A 17,860-nucleotide genomic window follows, 5' to 3' on the forward strand; every position below is an offset into this window, starting at 1 on the left:
TAACACCTGATTTACACAAACACTCTCCATTGAAGACTAATTACATGAGGTCCCTCCCACTAGTTGGAGGGCATTGCTGCCTGATACCCCCTGTAGTTCTTGAGCCCTTTTTTTCTGTGTTCTCAAGTGATAGGGCTATTTCAATGGCTTTTTTAATTGGGTTCCGCCAACAATTTCTTTTGGGTGGTTTTATGCCACATACCAATCTGTTTCACAACATTTCATTAAGGAGCAGTTGAGATTCACAATATTCAGCTAATTTCCACAACCTAGCCAAGAACTCGGTGACAGATTCCCCAGGAGTTCTTCAGCCATGTTGAAGCAATTTCTTTGGAGCATTACAGAGGGCTTCAGGTTTTAGCGGATTTTCACCAGGTCTACAAGCTCCTTCATGTCCATCTTAACATGCCTCTTCATGTACATCCTTCCTCAAGTAAGGGGCTGTGCACAGTACTCCAGATGTGATCTCACCAATTCCCTGTCCAGTTGCAACAGCACCCCTCTACTTTTATACTCTATTCCACTATGACAGCTTTTGGAGGAAGGGGAAACAATCTTGAGCTGAGGCCATACTGAATTTACCTATCACATATCATTCTTCTCTGAAAAATTCAGATCAACAATTCAAGCTACATTTTTCCTGAGCTGCTGGTAGATGTCTGATTGACAAATCCTGGGGATAGTGTCCTTAGCACAAAAGAAGCAGGTGCCATTTATGGTACATTGTGGATTGGCACCAGAAGTCAGAATGGTGAGGTTGTAGTAGCTGCAGTGTTGAATTATATCATAAACGTTGTGATTTCTTTGTAGTCACTTTCCTAACATCATTTTGTAGGCGGGCATAAATTTTGTGGGTATTAGGATTAGAATATTTCTTAAACTATAACTCGATAAATGAAGCAAAACAGGACAGCATTCAGCCAGAAAGGTGTGAGTAAGGCAAGCAGACATCTTTTAAACACAGAAACCAGGTTGACAAAGACTCAGGAACTCGCATCAATATGCTATTCAGAAAATACCATGAGACCTGGAAAACTTCCTGACATCCCATCAAACACCCATTGTCCAAAGGAATTCAGAGACATAAAGCAATTATCACACTCTTAAACCAAACTTTACATATTAAAACTCTAGACCAGAAAACCCATTAACGGGATAACTATAAAAGAAAACCATTTACACATCAAACTCCACACCCACAAACCTATTGAAACAGGATGATTATATCAGGAAACCACTCACAAACCATTTACATATCAAAACAGATCGTTACTATAACTGTACTCCGTTTTGGCAGGCAAGCAGAGTACTTTTCGGGACTGTCTTGTCTGTGTCCTGATTGTACCTCCGTCGACGTAAAACACTATAATAAACTGTGCTGCTATCAATCTTGGCTCTGGGTGCGAGTGGTGTGGTATCTGTTCACTCGCGCTAACAATTGGGGGCTCGTCCGGGATCGTGACCGCCGCTGGAACATCGCCTCTCAAACACTGGGTGAGTATCTTTACTCATTTAAAGTCCGCGGGAATTCCCAGTGCCAGCGGTGTTCCACGGCTGCCGCGATCTGAACTTGTGAACAGAGCCCGATCGAGAGCTGCACAGCGGGGTAGGTTCTTCTTTGGGCGGGTGAGCGGGGTCGCGAATTGTAATTGATTGTGTACTGTTGCATTCCGCGTATCCCTGACAGCGGACCCGACCAGACATTAGCTGACCCAAAAGGTACCTAAGGAAGACAAGGGTTAAGTGGCCGGGAGGCCGGGAGGACGTCCAGGGTTAGGGCCAATGAACGCGGACTCACGAAGTTCGGTTTAAGTCCAGGCGCTGCAAGTCGGGTAGGACCTCTGCAGGCGCGAAAGTCTGGGCCACTGGAAACAGATCCGCGAGGAGTCTGCTACATGTCCGGGCGCTACTAAGTCTGGAGCCTCTGTGAGTGCTTCGGGCACTACAAGCAGGAGACCTCTGGTAGCGCGAAAGAACGGCTACACGCCGGGGGAACTCCTACCTGCGGTCAATCCCACGCTTGTCCGCACCCAGGTCAGGGTGATTCCCGGGGAGATAGGGAAACGGCGAGCCTCTGTGGATTGATTTAGCGGTAGGATTTGGTCAGGAAAGAGTGGCCCCCGGCCCCTGTAGTCGTGGTCAGAGCCCCCCCTGTCTCTGTGAGCGGTGATCTCCCCGTTACATGCAGGACGGGCTCTGCGTGTTACTGCTGAAGGTTTAAAGGTACTGACAGTGGAAACACCAAACCAGGAACCCCAGGGATACCTACACAAGTATCTGTGGGAAGCACCAAACCAGGATTAGTACACCACTGATCTTAGCTAAGAGATTCGACATGGATAGCATTGAGACCATTTTTGAATGGGGGCCGGAAGGGTCCCTCACCCGCTATCTAGCAGATAAAAACAAGAACCTAATTAAAAGCATGATTAAAACAGGGGGGAGTCCCCCGGTAACCACCGATCCCCCAAACGCCAAAGCAGCACCTCTTAAGATCGAATGTATCCCAGGGGGACAAGGGAGAGACGGGCGAGGAAGGCAGGCCCAAATTAAAATGACTTATGTGTCACTCTCGCCAGGGGGCACTATGAAATTACTAGAAAAGCTCCCAACCCTGCAGCCCAGGCACAGTAACGTAATTTTTTGGCAAAAGATGAAAGGGATGCAACTGTGCCACAACTTACACAACCGAGATATAGCAGGGTTAGTAAGAGCCAAGATGCCCGAGAATCACTGGGCTCGGCTCCGGGCAGAACACCAGAATGGGACTTGGTGTGCAGACCTAGACGGGAGCCGCCGGGAGCAGGAACAGGCTCTGACAGGCTTTAAAAACGATATCATCCTGACCATGGGGGAGGTCCCCGTGAGTTGGAGTGTAATAGTAGGAGTAACGCAGAAAAAGGAGGAAGGGGCTCAGGAATACGGGCGACGAAAATTCGATGCCTTTGTAGCCCACGGAGGAATGCCAGATGCAGATAGACAGAACCCGGCATTCCTCCGGTTATATAGGGATGGGCTGAGCCCAGCACACCAAGCTATCCTAAAGACAGGATTGGTAAACTTTAACACCTTCAATGAATTAGAAAACTGGGCTGTCACTGTAGACAACCAGCAAAGGAAAACACAGGGCGCCAGAGTAGGGATATCAGCGGTAGGAACTGAAGGAGGAAATTGCTACAGGTGCGGGGAATTAGGCCATTTCAAAAGGGAATGCCGAGCTATGATCCCGCACCCTCCTAATACATGTAATAAGTGTGGCAGAATCGGACACACCGAATCTACCTGCAAAGACAGAAGGATCCCAAGGAGAGAGAGAGCGCCCCCGAAGAGACTGGAGAAAACCCCGGCAAGCGCCCCAGATATAAGGGAGAATGAGGTGGTTTCGGACCCAGCGCACCTCAGCCACCAGCAGCTGCTGGACATTATACAAACCTTGGCGGCACAAAAATTTGCATGAGTGGCATCGGCCCCCGCCCCGGGAACGGACCCCCGTATCTGGGTGAATGCATCGTTAGGGGGCCGGCGATGCAAAATATTAATAGATACGGGGGCTTCGATATCCCTCACCAACATGGCACTACCCACCACCCACCGTTCCATAGTAGTAGTAGGAATAGGGGGGGATAGGACTATAGCATATCAGAGCGAAGCAGTGTTACTTGAGGTAGAGGGGATCATACTCCCCGTACACTTCTGGGTGGGCCCAAATGAAGAAGGGACAATTTTGGGAATAGACCTCCTGGGAGAGTTAGGAGCAGTGGTGGACGCTTTCAATAAGCGCCTGCTGTGGACGGCAAGGAAGGAACACAAGAGCGGGATCCAAGGATACTGGGTCCCTAATAAGAACGTAGCAGCCATAGGCATGGGGGCTCCGGCTCCGACGGCCCGAGACTGGAAGAAGGAGGGACTAGTGGGACTCTTATGTCAAGCACTACCCCGGGTCTGGGCTACAGGCAAGCAAGACTGCGGTCTCGTCACAATCCTTCCTTTACAAATACAAGGACCAGCCCATGCCCCTCATAAACAATATCCCATAAAACCCGAGGCGTTACAGGCAACCGAAACAATCGTCCAGGCTTTGGTTAAACGGGGCATCCTGAGACCCACCGTGTCCCACACAAATTCCCCGATGTGGCCCGTCCGTAAGCCAGACGGGAACTACCGACTAACCATCGACTATACCGCCCTGAATAAGGTCACCCCAAAGGAACACCCTATCGTTGCGAGCCCGGCCACTATATTTAACGGACTGCGACCTGAATATTGTATCTTCTCCGTGCTAGACATAGCAAACGGATTCTGGTCAATTCCACTCCACCCAGACTCCCAGGAGAAGTTTGCCTTCACCTGTGGAGGTGGACAGTACACCTGGACCCGTCTCCCCCAGGGATTCCACAATAGCCCCAACATATTCCACCGGGTTATGAGCAAAGCCCTCGAAAATTGTAACTTATCCCCCTATGAGAGCGCTTTTCTCCAATATGTGGATGACATCTTGATCGCCTCCACTAACCCGACGGGGCATTTGGGAGCCCTGTCAGTAATCCTGCGGGGCTTACAAACAGCAGGATTTAAGGTTAACCCAACCAAAGCACAACTCGCAAAACCAGAGGTCCGATATCTGGGGCATTACATAAGTCAGGGAAAGAAAACCCTTCCCACGGACCGAAAAACAGCAATTGCCAACATGACCCGTCCGAACACAGTTAGGGGGGTGCGTAGAGTAATGGGACTCTTTAATTACTGTCGGAATTTCATCGATCAGTTTGCATCCATAGCAGAACCTATCCAGCGATTGGTAAAAGGGGGGAGACCTCTGCTCAAGTGGCCGAGCTTATAGCATTAACAAAGGCCCTTAGCGCAGGAAGGGACAAAAGGGTAAACATATACACGGACAGTCAATATGCGTTCGGGGTGGTTCACGACTATATGATAGCATGGAATAGGCGCGGATTCATTACCGCAGCGGGGGGACACACTTCACAGGCAAGGTAATGAAACACGTATGTAAAACCTTAGGGATCCGACAGCGGTTCCATATACCATACCACCCCCAGAGTGCTGGAATGGTAGAGAGAATGAATCGCACCCTCAAGAACACGATAGCAAAAACTATCGCAGAAACAGGTCAGGGGTGGGTAGATGTCCTTCCCTGTATCCTGATGCGCCTACGGGCCACCCCAGGTCGAACCATAGGGCTCACCCCGTTCGAACTAATGACCGGGAGAGCAATGCGACTCCCCGAAAACATCGCCGTGGGAGGGGAAGAAATGACACCCCTCCGGGACAAGCTCAAACGATATGTGCAACACTTAGATTCACAACTCCGAGACCTGCACCACACAGCCAGGGACCAGCAAGCCATTAGAGACCAGGCTAAAAAGGAAAATGTCAGTCATACCCCCACCCTCCCTCGAGTAGGGGATAGGGTTTTGATTCGGATTGCCCCAGACCGACCCGGGTTTGCACCGAAATGGATGGGACCCCACGAGGTTATCCTTACCAGCGATACATGTGCGTGTGTCGATGTGAAAGGAAAAGGCCGATGGAAACATTGGTCGCAATTAAAATCCTATCACCACGGGGAAAGAGGACAGAGCAGACTGACTGAAAGGACAGAGGATGCTCCGTCCACTCCACGTATTGGCCCTTAACCATCTTTGTCCTTACAGCGGAAATCGAAATAACAACCTTTATTTTCCAACACTAAAGGAACTATATGCCAACCGAGGCATGAATGTATATATGTAGATAGAAATAAGAATAAGATAAGTAAGACAAGTTCATCACCTAATATGAACCTAACGACTGGCGGCCACCAGGTTTTATATATCCTCCCCCAACCCCTCTCCAGAACCATGTGGACCACTTGGAGGATGATCCTCGCGGCGACCTTCCTGACGAGTGTGGCACCCGAAGAACACCCCATCTACCCGCGATTCCACGGGGTAGCCTTCAACACATCCGAGGCACTCTGTGTGCCAGCTGGACCGGACCCTATGAACAGTAGAACTTATCTTAACGCATGGCTACAAGTTTACCCGGGTATCAACGAGATCTGCTTCACTTGCACTTTAGAAGGACTCCGAACATGCATTCAACAGCGGGACCTCCAGAACAGAGACCAGTGCGTTTTTGGGACTCTCTGCGCCCTCCCCGACAACCCACAAGAGGCCCGACCACAGGACACTTTGAATTCAAACATGGACATTTGCGGCTATTACGGACTTGTTGAGGCTCCCGCAGTCTCATTGTATGTATGTTTTGCACCGCTTCCAACGCGGGCCCCCACGACCACAAGGCCCGAAATCTTACCCTGTCCCTTGCAAAGCAGGGGACCGGAGGGAGGACTGGTGTTGTGGAACGAGGGGGAAATTGTGTACGACAACGTAAAACATGAGGTGGTACCTGTCCTGATCGACATTTCAGGAATCCAGGTACCCAGGCATTGCTCAGAACGGGTACAGAACTTGTATCAGATGTTAGAGAGAGAGACCATAAAACGGGCCATTGACGCAATGGGGGCCACACACTACAGGGGAAACATAAACACCAACACATACCGAAGCAAACGGGGTATTATCAATGATATGCTCACAGGGCTGAATACAGGAGACACAATGATTAACTCCATTGACATCCAGGGCCTCAACAGTAAAATTGAACAGCTGAAAGGGGTAATGAAAAACATATTACAGCGGTCATTAGACCAGCAGGCGGAACAAGCATTCTTAGGGGAAGCGGGCGCCCATATCCAACTAGATGGGATTGCAGTGTTAGAAGCACATGCCCGAACTATCAATCGCCTCATAGACAGGGAAAAGGGAAGACACTGCCCGGGTACAACAGGGACAGTTATGCCATGCATATGGTCAGTGGATGGTGGCACAAATACGACACAATTTGGACCAGGTACACAGGGGGGAAGTGCCCGATTGGATCGACAGCGCCCAACTAGCGCAACTCGCAGATCAGAAGGGGGTGCTGGATGACCGGACCCTGAAGGGGATGACACGAGTATATCCAGTAATCCCCGACTGCGAGGTTAGTGAGGGCACCGGGATAGGAATGGTTCTGCTAATTCCAACGGTCACACAGGACGCTGGACCATTCCCCATCTTCCGAATTGAAAATATTGGTGTTGTTAGGGGCAATGCTTCCCTCCGCTACCACATAACCGAAAACATGGCCATCTCCAAACATGGCATAATGTCCAGTGTTTCTCTCGCAGGGTGCAAGCAGAGGGGAGAGGTCACCATCTGTCCTCACCCACTGAGACAAGGAGAGGCAGCAGAATGTGGGTTTAACCGAACACAGGACTGCACCTTAGAGATTATACCCGTAGACCCACATTTCGCCCGGGCAGGATACGGGGGGCGGGGTAGATACTGTGTAGCTACCACACGTACATCATTCACATATAACGGATTAACATGCCCAATCCCCGACCCTAACTTCTGTTTTACCCCTCGCAAGCCAGTCACTATAGGTCAAGCTCACATCACCAATATCCGAAATAGGCAGACCATAGCCTTTAATGCCACAGACCCCCTAAAAGACAACCTAAGAGACTACCAAGAACCCGAGCAAGCCCCCATCCCACACCTGACCGAAGTCCTAAGGGAGCTCCGACTTAAAGTAGGACACTCCGTCCGATTATACCACCGGTTACAGTCACACATCAAAACCTTGGAACAAGATACCGAGACGGCGTTACGAAGTCAAACATGGGTACAGAAGGTGTGGGACTGGGGTCTAAATATAAACATCCACCCCTGGGTCCGAATTACATCGCACACACTGGTGGTCATCCAACTCATCTTAGCCCTTTCCTGGGGATTGGCTACATGTTACACCTACCGCCAGCGGAAGAGAATGAAAGCACATAAGAACTTAGTTAGAACAATTGGTATGATGGGGCAGGTAACCAAGCGGGATGATTACTCCCGCCTACACATGATTTGACAAACTCCGGGACTTCCCTAAACTGTACGACTGCAGCGTACGGAGGCAGGAAGCACCGGACACAAAATATAATAAAGGGGAGAAAGATCGGTTAGAAAAGTGAAAAGGAAATAAACAACAAAAATTCACTTTTGACCGACAGGGGGGACTGTAGGCGGGCATAAATTTTGTGGGTATTAGGATTAGAATATTTCTTAAACTATAACTCGATAAATGAAGCAAAACAGGACAGCATTCAGCCAGAAAGGTGTGAGTAAGGCAAGCAGACATCTTTTAAACACAGAAACCAGGTTGACAAAGACTCAGGAACTCGCATCAATATGCTATTCAGAAAATACCATGAGACCTGGAAAACTTCCTGACATCCCATCAAACACCCATTGTCCAAAGGAATTCAGAGACATAAAGCAATTATCACACTCTTAAACCAAACTTTACATATTAAAACTCTAGACCAGAAAACCCATTAACGGGATAACTATAAAAGAAAACCATTTACACATCAAACTCCACACCCACAAACCTATTGAAACAGGATGATTATATCAGGAAACCACTCACAAACCATTTACATATCAAAACAGATCGTTACTATAACTGTACTCCGTTTTGGCAGGCAAGCAGAGTACTTTTCGGGACTGTCTTGTCTGTGTCCTGATTGTACCTCCGTCGACGTAAAACACTATAATAAACTGTGCTGCTATCAATCTTGGCTCTGGGTGCGAGTGGTGTGGTATCTGTTCACTCGCGCTAACAATTTCACTGCTCTATGATATATTATCCTGAGAGAATCAGCACTGGGCCTCCAATTTCGCCATTGGTACAGTCTCTGCCAACTGCATACAGATGTACTGAAAGAAAGACAAAACCTACATTCATACAGCACCTTTCAAAATGTTTCAAATCGCTTTACAGCCAATTAAATACTTTTGAGTTGCAGTCACTACTATAACATAGGCAATGTTATCAAATGGTGAAGCAGGCTTGAGGGGCTGAATCGCTTACTCCTGCTCCTCATACCTATGGCGCAGCTAATCGGTCCTGTCATCCAGAATTATCTTGTGAGCAGAGGTGGAATCATAGCTGGAGTTTATTTATTTTGCTGCTAATGAAAGTTTACTGGGAGCAGGCTTTGTGGGGTGAAACTGGCAGGACAGGAGTTCATAATGGACTCATAGTGAATCAGTAACCTGTTTTGCACTGCATATAATGCTCGAGTCTTTTCTATTGATTTCAACCTTGTCCTTCTGTCTATTTACCTATTATCCCACTCTATCTTCATGTTTTTTAGGGGTTTTCTAAGAGATTGAAATATCATGATAAAGTTGTGGTGCATAGTCGATATTGAAAATATATTGGAGTGAGAAGCAGCAATTGGCAGTCTTGAAACTTGGTGATACAGTTGTGAACCATTCAGTCTTTGTCTTCTTGCCTCTTAAAAGTTGTGTTGCGCAGAGACACCCACGGGCTTCAACACTTCTCACTGACAATGAAGACCTATGTTGTTCAATCATCCCAATTTGTTGCTCAGGAGTCATTTGATCTTTTTACCCTATGATATTACTGATAAAATAGAATCCAATTACACCCCTTGTATGATATGATTATATTGAATACTATCATGCACCCAAGCAGCAGGAAGTCTCCTACTTCTTCTATAGAATGGAAAAGATCTTGTGCAGTTTATCTGGGTTGCAAATATTGATTCTTTCCTGAAATATGAATTTACTGACACTGTGTTCATATGGTCCAATGTGCAAACATGTTAATAAGAGCTGGTTTGTTTAATAGTTGTGGTGGGATCAGCTATAGAGCACACACCAACTGACACTGCATTATATCGTTGCTGCTCTTACTATTAATGACCCATGCTGCATATATATCAGACAACATTTGAAACCAGATACTAAGAATGGCATTATTTTACTCGTATATTTCTGTGCTTGATTGGTGAGTCTTGAAAGGGGAAAAAATATCATGCATGATTGAGGGGGAGCATCAGGGTATAATAAGGGGCCTGGAAACAGGAGAAGCACCAGGACCCATGACTTCTCTCCCTGGCCCTGGGTGATGTCTCAGTTTAATGTCTCACCAAAAAGACAACACTTCCAACATTCTCTCAGTACTGCAGTGGAAAAATCAAATTATATTTTCTGCTCAAGCCCTAGAATGGGATTTGGAGCCTCAACCGTCTGACTCTGAGGCAAGAATGCTATCCATCGAGCCTGAGCTGTCAGTGATAAAATTGACAACAGAATTAGAAAGTGCATTTGCTGATTGGTAAAGTCAATCATTAACTTTCCACTACTACTTCACTTTACCACAAAAGCCAGATATCAGAGATTACTACTTAGGTTTTAAGTGTCTCACTGCCACTGAATTTCCTATTAAACTCCAGAATTTCCTATTAATTTTCTCCTCTCCTCCACCTGAAATCTTCTGCTGGGCTGCTGTTCTACAGGCAGTAGTCACCTCCAATACTCACCTGATCAAGCGGCCATTTCTCTTACAGAAGTGAATTAGCTTCAGCAGGTAATTCATCCAAGGGATATACTTAGGGAATATGGAGCCAAAACAGATGAAAGGAGTAAAGACACAGATCAACCATGATCTCATTGTATGATGTGGAACAGGGTGGACAGACTGAATGGCTTTCAGAAGTAAATCCTTGTCATTTTATTTCTGAGCTAAAAAACTTGCTTATATTCAATATTTTTTGGGCGTTGGGGAGAGTTACAGAACAAAGAGATATAGGGGTACATGTTCATAGCTCCTTGAAAGTGGAGTCACAGGTGGACAGAGTGGTGAAGAAGGCATTCAGCATGCTTGGTTTCATTGATCAGAACATTGAATACAGGAGTTGGGACGTCTTGTTGAAGTTATACAAGACTTTGGTAAGGCCACACTTGGAATACTGTATGCAATTCTGGTCACCCTATTATAGAAAGGATATTATTAAAATAGAAAGAGCGCAGAAAAGATTTACTAGGATGCTACCGGGACTTGATGGATTGAGCTATAAGGAGAGGCTGAATAGACTGGGACTTTTTTCTCTGGAGCGTAGGAGGCTGAGGGGTGACCTTATAGAGGCCTATAAAATAATGAGGGGCATAGACAAGGTAGATAGTCAATATCTTTTCCCAAAGGTAGGGGAGTCTAAAACTACAGAGCATAGGTTTAAGGTGAGAGGGGAGAGACACAAAAGTGTCCAGAGGGGCAATTTTTTCACACAGAGGGTGGTGAGTGTCTGGAACAAGCTGCCAGAGGTAGTAGTAGAGGCGGGTACGATTTTATCTTTTAAAAAGCATTTAGATAGTTACATGGGTACGATGGGTATAGAGGGACATGGGCCAAATGCGGGCAATTGGGATTAGCTTAGGGGTTTTAAAAAAAAATAAGGGCGGCATGGACAAGTTGGGCCGAAGGGCCTGTTTCCATGCTGTAAACCTCTATGACTCTAACTGTCTGAATGCTTTTTAAAAGACAAAATTATATCTGCCTCTACTCTGCCTCTGGCAGCTCGTTCCAGACACTCGTCATCCTCTGAAAAGATTGCCCCTCTGGACTCTTTTGTTTCTCTCCCCTCTCACCTTAAAACTATGCCCTCTAGTTTTAGACTCCCCTACCTTTTGGAAAAGATGTTGACTATCTATCTTATCTATGCCCCTCATTTTTTTATAGACCTCTAAAAGATCACCCCTAAGCCTCCTACGCTCCAGAGAAAAAAGTCCCAGTCTATTCAGCCTCTCCTTATAACTCAATCCATCAAGTCCCGGTAGCATCCTAGTAAATCTTTTCTGCACTCTTTCTAGTTTAATAATATCCTTTCTATAATAGGGTGACCAGAACTGCGCACAGTATTCCAAGTGTGGCCTTACCAATGTCTTGTACAACTTTAACAAGACATCCCAACTCCTGTATTCAATGTTCTGACCAATGAAACCAAGCATGCCAAATGCCTTCTTCACCACCCTGTCCACCTGTGACTCCACTTTCTAGGAGCTATTAACCTGTACCTCTAGATTGCTTTGTTTTATAACTCTTCTCAACGCCCTACCATTAACTGAGTAAGTCCTACCCCGGTTCGATCTATCAAAAGGCATCACCTCACATTTATCTAAATTAAACTCCATCTGCCATTCATCGGCCCACTGGCCCAATTGATCAAGATCCCATTACAATCCTAGATAGCCCTCTTCACTGTCCACTGTGCCACCAATATTGGTGTCATCTGCAAACTTACTAACCATGCCTCCTAAATTCTCATCCAAATCATTAATATAAATAACAAATAACAGTGGACCCAGCACCAATCCCTGAGGCACACCGCTAATCACAGGCCTCCAGTTTGAAAAACAACCCTCTACAACCACCCTCTGTCTTCTGTCGTCAAGCCAATTTTGTATCCAATTGGCTACCTCACCCTGGATCCCGTGAGAATTTAGCTTATGCAACAATGTACCATGCGGTACCTTGTCAAAGGCCTTGCTAAATACCATGTAGACAACATCAACTGCACTGCCCTCATCGACCTTCTTGGTTACCCCTTCAAAAAACTCAATCAAATTCGTGGGACATGATTTTCCACTCACAAAGCCATGCTGACTGTCCCTAATCAGTCCTTGCCTCTCTAAATGCTTGTAGATCCTGTCTCTCAGAATACCTTCTGACAATTTATCCACTACAGACGTTCGGCTCACCAGTCTGTAGTTCCCAGACTTTTCCCTGCAGCCCTTCTTAAACAAAGGCACAACATTTGCTACCCTCCAATCTTCAGGCACCTCACCTGTAGCTGTCAGTGATTCAAATATCTCTGCTAGGGAACCTGCAATTTCCTCCCTAGCCTCCCACAGTGTCCTGGGATATGTTTCATCAGGTCCCGGGGATTTATCTAGCTTGATGCGCTTTAAGACTTCCAGCACCAGCATCTCCTTCTCTGTAATCTGTACATTTCTCAAGACATCACTATTTACTTCCCCAGGTTCCCTAACATCCATGCCTTTCTCAACAGTAAATACCAATGAGAAATATTCATTTAGGATCTCACCCATCTCTTGTGGATCTGCAGACATAGGTGAGCTTGTTGATCCTTAAGAGGCCCTACTCTCTCCCTAGTTACTCTTTTGCCCTTTTTGTATTTGTAGAAGCTCTTTGGATTCTCCTTTGCCTTATCTGCCAAACTAATCACGTCCCCTTTTTGCCCTCCTGTTTTCTCTCTTAACTCTACTCTGACAACTTCTATACTCTTCAAGGGATCCACTTGATCCCAGCTGTCTATGCATGTCATATGCCGCCTCCTTTTTGACCAGGGCCTCAATATCCTGAGTCATCATCCTGAGAAAGGTTCCCCCCTTCTACCAGCCTTGCCCTTCACTCTAAGTAGCCTCTTGATGCAATACACCTTCTTACCTCCATTTTTCTGAGTTCTTCTTGGCTCTGATCAGAAGGTTGTGGTTTTGAGTTCTGTTCCAGGACTTCAGCATCCAATTTCACCAGACACTTCATGAATTACTGAGCAAATGCCACACTGTCATAGGAGCTATCTTCTGATGAAATATTAAACTAAGGTTTCATCTATCTGTTCAGCGAGATGTAAAAGATCCCATAGTATTATTTGAAGAAGAATAGGGTGTCCTACCCACCACTGTCCCTCAACCAACACCATCAAAATCAAAACAATTCTTTAATTTACCATTTGTTGGACTTTGCTCTGAACAAATTAGTTGTTGCGGTTCAAGAATAATCCATTAGTTGTAAAACACCTTGGAACGTCCAGAATACGTGCTATGCTGGTCATTAAATAGTAGCTCTTTCTGTTTTGTAGCCAGAAAGAAAGTAAATGTTTTGGGCCAACCCAGCAGCATTGCATTTGAACATCCTGGTTTGAAGAACACTTACACGTAGCTTCCACAAGAGAAGTAATTTGGTCAGGTCACTTGGGAGTAAACAATCTGAGGAGAGAGGGATTACAACCAGGCAGTTCCCTTGCAAAAGCACATCTCCCTACTGAAAGGGAATTAGCCAGCATTTTGGGAAAAGCTTCTGTTCACAGATCTCCTGTAAACCTTCACTTCCACCAGCCATGGACCTGGGTGTATTTGTGCATAAATCATCGAAGGTGGCAAGACAGGTTGAGAGAGCAGTTAAAGTATATGGCAACCTAGGCTTTACCAATATGGGCACAGAGTACAAAAGCAAGGAGGTTAAGTTGAACTTGCACAAGATGCTAGTTCAGCCTCAACTGGAGGTTTGTTCTCAGTTCTGGGCACCACCCTTTCGGAAGGATGTGAAGGCATTAGCGAGAATGCAAAGAAGATTCGCGAGAATGGTTCCAGAGATGAGGAACTTCAATTATGTCGAAAGATTGAAGAAGTTGGGACTATTCTCCTTGGAGAAGAGAAAGTTAAGAGGAGATTTGATAGAGGCATTCAAAATCAGGAGTGGTATGGACAAAGTAATGGGGAGAAACTATTTCCATTGGTGGAAGGGTTAAGAACTAGACGGCACAGATTTAAGGTAATTGGCAAAAGGAGCAATGTGACATGAGGAAAAACTTTTTCACACAATGAGTGGTCAGGATCTGCACAGCACCAGCTGAGAGTGCGGTGGAGATAGGGTTAGTTGAGGCTTTCGAAAGGGAATTGGGTCGTTATCAGAAAAGGAAATAATTGCAGGTTTACTGGGAAAAGGCAAAGGAGTGACACTAGATGAATTGTTCCTTCAGAGGGCTAGCACAGATACAATGGGCCAAATAGCCTCCTCCTATACTATGATCGTTCTATGATTTCTCAAAACTACAACTATTTTAATTGCTAATGTGGAGGAATTCCGAGGACAAGTACCTATCTGTAATGGTATATATTTTTAGGATGCCAGGTATGTAGGTCATATGCCCCAGGGATTGGTTGGTTGAATCAAACACCGTGTTCCTTGATTGTTCGTAATAGACCGGAGTACAGACTGTACCCAATCAGCCTGCGCTTGTAAAACCCAAAACAAAACATCTGGTGTTAGATGTGATTCTGAGATTGGGTGATTGGACAGCACTTGCTGAACAATCCCGAGTGTATTAATAGTTACACTAACAACCAATTTAAGATTATCAGTCGAGCGTGTAACATGGCTCATTTACGCTTGCCAGATGTGACATACATTCATACACCAGGATCCATTCTCTATAAACAAAAGGAATTTTGAATTACCCAGGAACTTGGGAAGTTGAGAGTCCCCCACTGCTTTCTCCATGGCAACGTTTTGGCCAGAGTTGACTTGCCAAAAATCAGCACCCTTTTCTACAATAATATAAATTGTTGCGATTGTTTGAAATTTGGCATTCTTGCGTCCATTCGGATGAGTGGAAGATGAAACGCTTTAGCAACATGTCTCTTTCCAGCCGTACTTTTAAAAATTCTTCCATGGGGTGGGCATCACTGGCAAGACTAACATTTATTGCCCATCCTTAATTGCCCCTCAAGAAGGTAGTGGCGAGTCACCTTCTTGAACTGCTACAATCTGTCTGGTGCAGGTATACCCACAGTGCTGTTAGGGAGGGAGTTCCAGGATTTTGATCCAGTAACTGCGAAGGAATGGTGATACAGTTCCAAGTCAGGATGGTGTGTGACTTGGAGGGGAATTTCCAGGTGGTGGTGTTTCCAGGTGTCTGCTGCCCTTGTTCTTCTAGATGGTAGAAGTTTGGAAGGTGCTGTTGAAGGAGCCTTGGTGAGTTGCTGCACTGCATCTTGTTTTATATAGTACACATGTTTTTGGTGGAGGGAGTGAATGCTAAAAGTGTAAATAGGGTGCCAGTCAAGCAGACTGCTTTGTCCTGGGTGATGTTGAACCTTTGAGTGTTGTTGGAACTGCACTCATCCAGGCAAATGGATAGTATTCCATCATACGTCTTATTTGGTTGGAATGTGAATACTTACAGCTAATCAAGTCTTTAAGAAACAAACAACGTGAGTGGAGAGAGCATCAAGACAGGCTAAAGAGATGTGTATTGTCTCCAGACAAGACAGCCAGTGAAACTCTGCAGGTCCAGGCAAACTGTGGGGGTTACAAATAGTGTGACATGAATCCAATATCCCGGTTGAGGCTCTCCACTCACGTTGTTTGTTTCTTAAAGACTTGATTAGCTTAAGTATTCTCATTCCAACCATTATTCATGTAAATTGAGTCTGTGTCTTTATATGCCCTGTTTGTGAACAGAATTCCCACTCACCTGAAGAAGGGGCTTGGAGCTCCAAAAGCTTGTGTGGCTTTTGCTACCAAATAAACCTGTTGGACTTTAACCTGGTGTTGTTAAACTTCTTACTGTGTTTACCCCAGTCCAACGCCGGCATCTCCACATCGTGTATTATTGACCCCTTTAACCACATTTTGGTTTGATGTTTTAAGTTTCCTTTCTGATTTGTTTTTAGTTTCAGGCGGTTCCCTTCTTTTTGGGGGCTGCTCCTTTTAATTTATCCCTCAGTTAATTTGGTTTAGTTTATTTGTTTAGTCAAAAAGATTGACTGTCTATCCCTCTTCCATGGCTATGTTCAATTCCGCGTGTCCCCGGAAAGGGAGCACGTGGTGTCTGCGACACCATCAAGTGCACAGTGGGCACCGCTGAGATTGGAGTGTTTTATCAACCCTTTTGATCACATTTTGTTTTGAAATTTTAAGTTTCCTTTGAGATTACATTTACTTTGATGCAGTATTCCTTTAAGGAACTGCATTTTAATTTATCCCTCATTTAGTTTAGTTTGTTTGGTTAACCAAAAGATGCACACTGTCTAATTTTACTGTAGATTCAAGGGATGAATATGATCCACGTGACCTTAAGGAAGTTTGCTCACACTAAAGAAAAGGATTTGATAAAGATGCCAATACACCCAAAGGATATATTGAAAACATTAATGTGCAAGAAAGATATCATGTTTATGATAGAGTTCATAACCACATATCTTTATCCACAACTGCAATGTGGTAAGAGAGATAGTGGACAGGACTGGGAGTGACATGTTTATCACACAAGTGGGTCTAGCTTCATAACCGCCAAATTCATAACCGCATTATGAAAAATGAGAAAACTTGTCTTTCGTTCATATGTTTGAGTTAAAATGGAAACTCTCCCTCATTATTATGATTCAAAATGGACGACTGCAGGTGATACGTCCGTGGGAAATATTTCTCCTTAAATGAGTTTTGTTTCTTGTTTCAAAGCATGAGGCTATGCAGAATATGATACGTTGCTTGTGTCATTAGTGTTCCTCAACATCACTAATTTTATATGTAAGCTTTGGGTCAGTTGTTAAACACACTACTTTCTGAAGTGAAAGAGCCAAGTCCCAGTATAGCGATTTGAGCACAAAAATCTGTGCTGACACTCCAATGCAGTACTGTGGGAGTGCTGCAATGTCTTTTCGATAAGACCCTCTAAAGGTGGATGTAAAAGATCCTGTAGCAATATTTCAGAGAAACACTGGAGAGTTGTTCAGCCAATATTTTTCTCAAAACCAACATCACTAAAAAGATTTGTTTTGAGTCCATATGACTCTTTTTCCTATGTTGTACATTTTGTAACCTTTGTTTCTTCTGTCTTTCACAGTCACTTGCTAATTTTCTGTCTCCCATTCTCTCCTCTGAAATTTCCCCATCTGAATCTGGTCTCAGGTTCCCATTCCCCCTGCCAGTCTGGTTTAAACCCTCTCCAACAACACTAGCAAATCTGTCTGCAAGGACATTTGTTCTGGTCCTATTCAGGTTTCTACAGATCTCAACTTCCCTTGCACTAGTCCTAGTGCCTCAGAAATCTGAAGCCCTACCTCCTGCACCATCTCTCCAGCCACATATTTGTCTGGTGTATTCTCTTATTTCTATACCTCCTTACATATGGCCTTGGGAGTCATCC

The 17,860-nt window shown here is 45.3% G+C and overlaps 1 protein-coding gene across 1 annotated transcript; it reads left to right on the plus strand.

Moving 5' to 3' along the window:
• Positions 1 to 1,561: 1,561 nt before the first annotated feature.
• Positions 1,562 to 13,869, plus strand: LOC144481849 (uncharacterized). Its single transcript, XM_078201000.1, has 3 exons — positions 1,562 to 1,606; positions 5,855 to 6,840; positions 13,790 to 13,869. The coding sequence occupies exons 2-3, from the start codon at positions 5,859 to 5,861 to the stop codon at positions 13,867 to 13,869; spliced, it is 1,062 nt and encodes a 353-aa protein (XP_078057126.1). The 5' UTR covers positions 1,562 to 1,606; positions 5,855 to 5,858.
• The last annotated feature ends 3,991 nt before the right edge of the window (positions 13,870 to 17,860 follow it).

The sequence above is a fragment of the Mustelus asterias genome, chromosome X (genome assembly GCF_964213995.1).
Source record: "Mustelus asterias chromosome X, sMusAst1.hap1.1, whole genome shotgun sequence".
Lineage (NCBI taxonomy): Eukaryota > Metazoa > Chordata > Chondrichthyes > Carcharhiniformes > Triakidae > Mustelus > Mustelus asterias.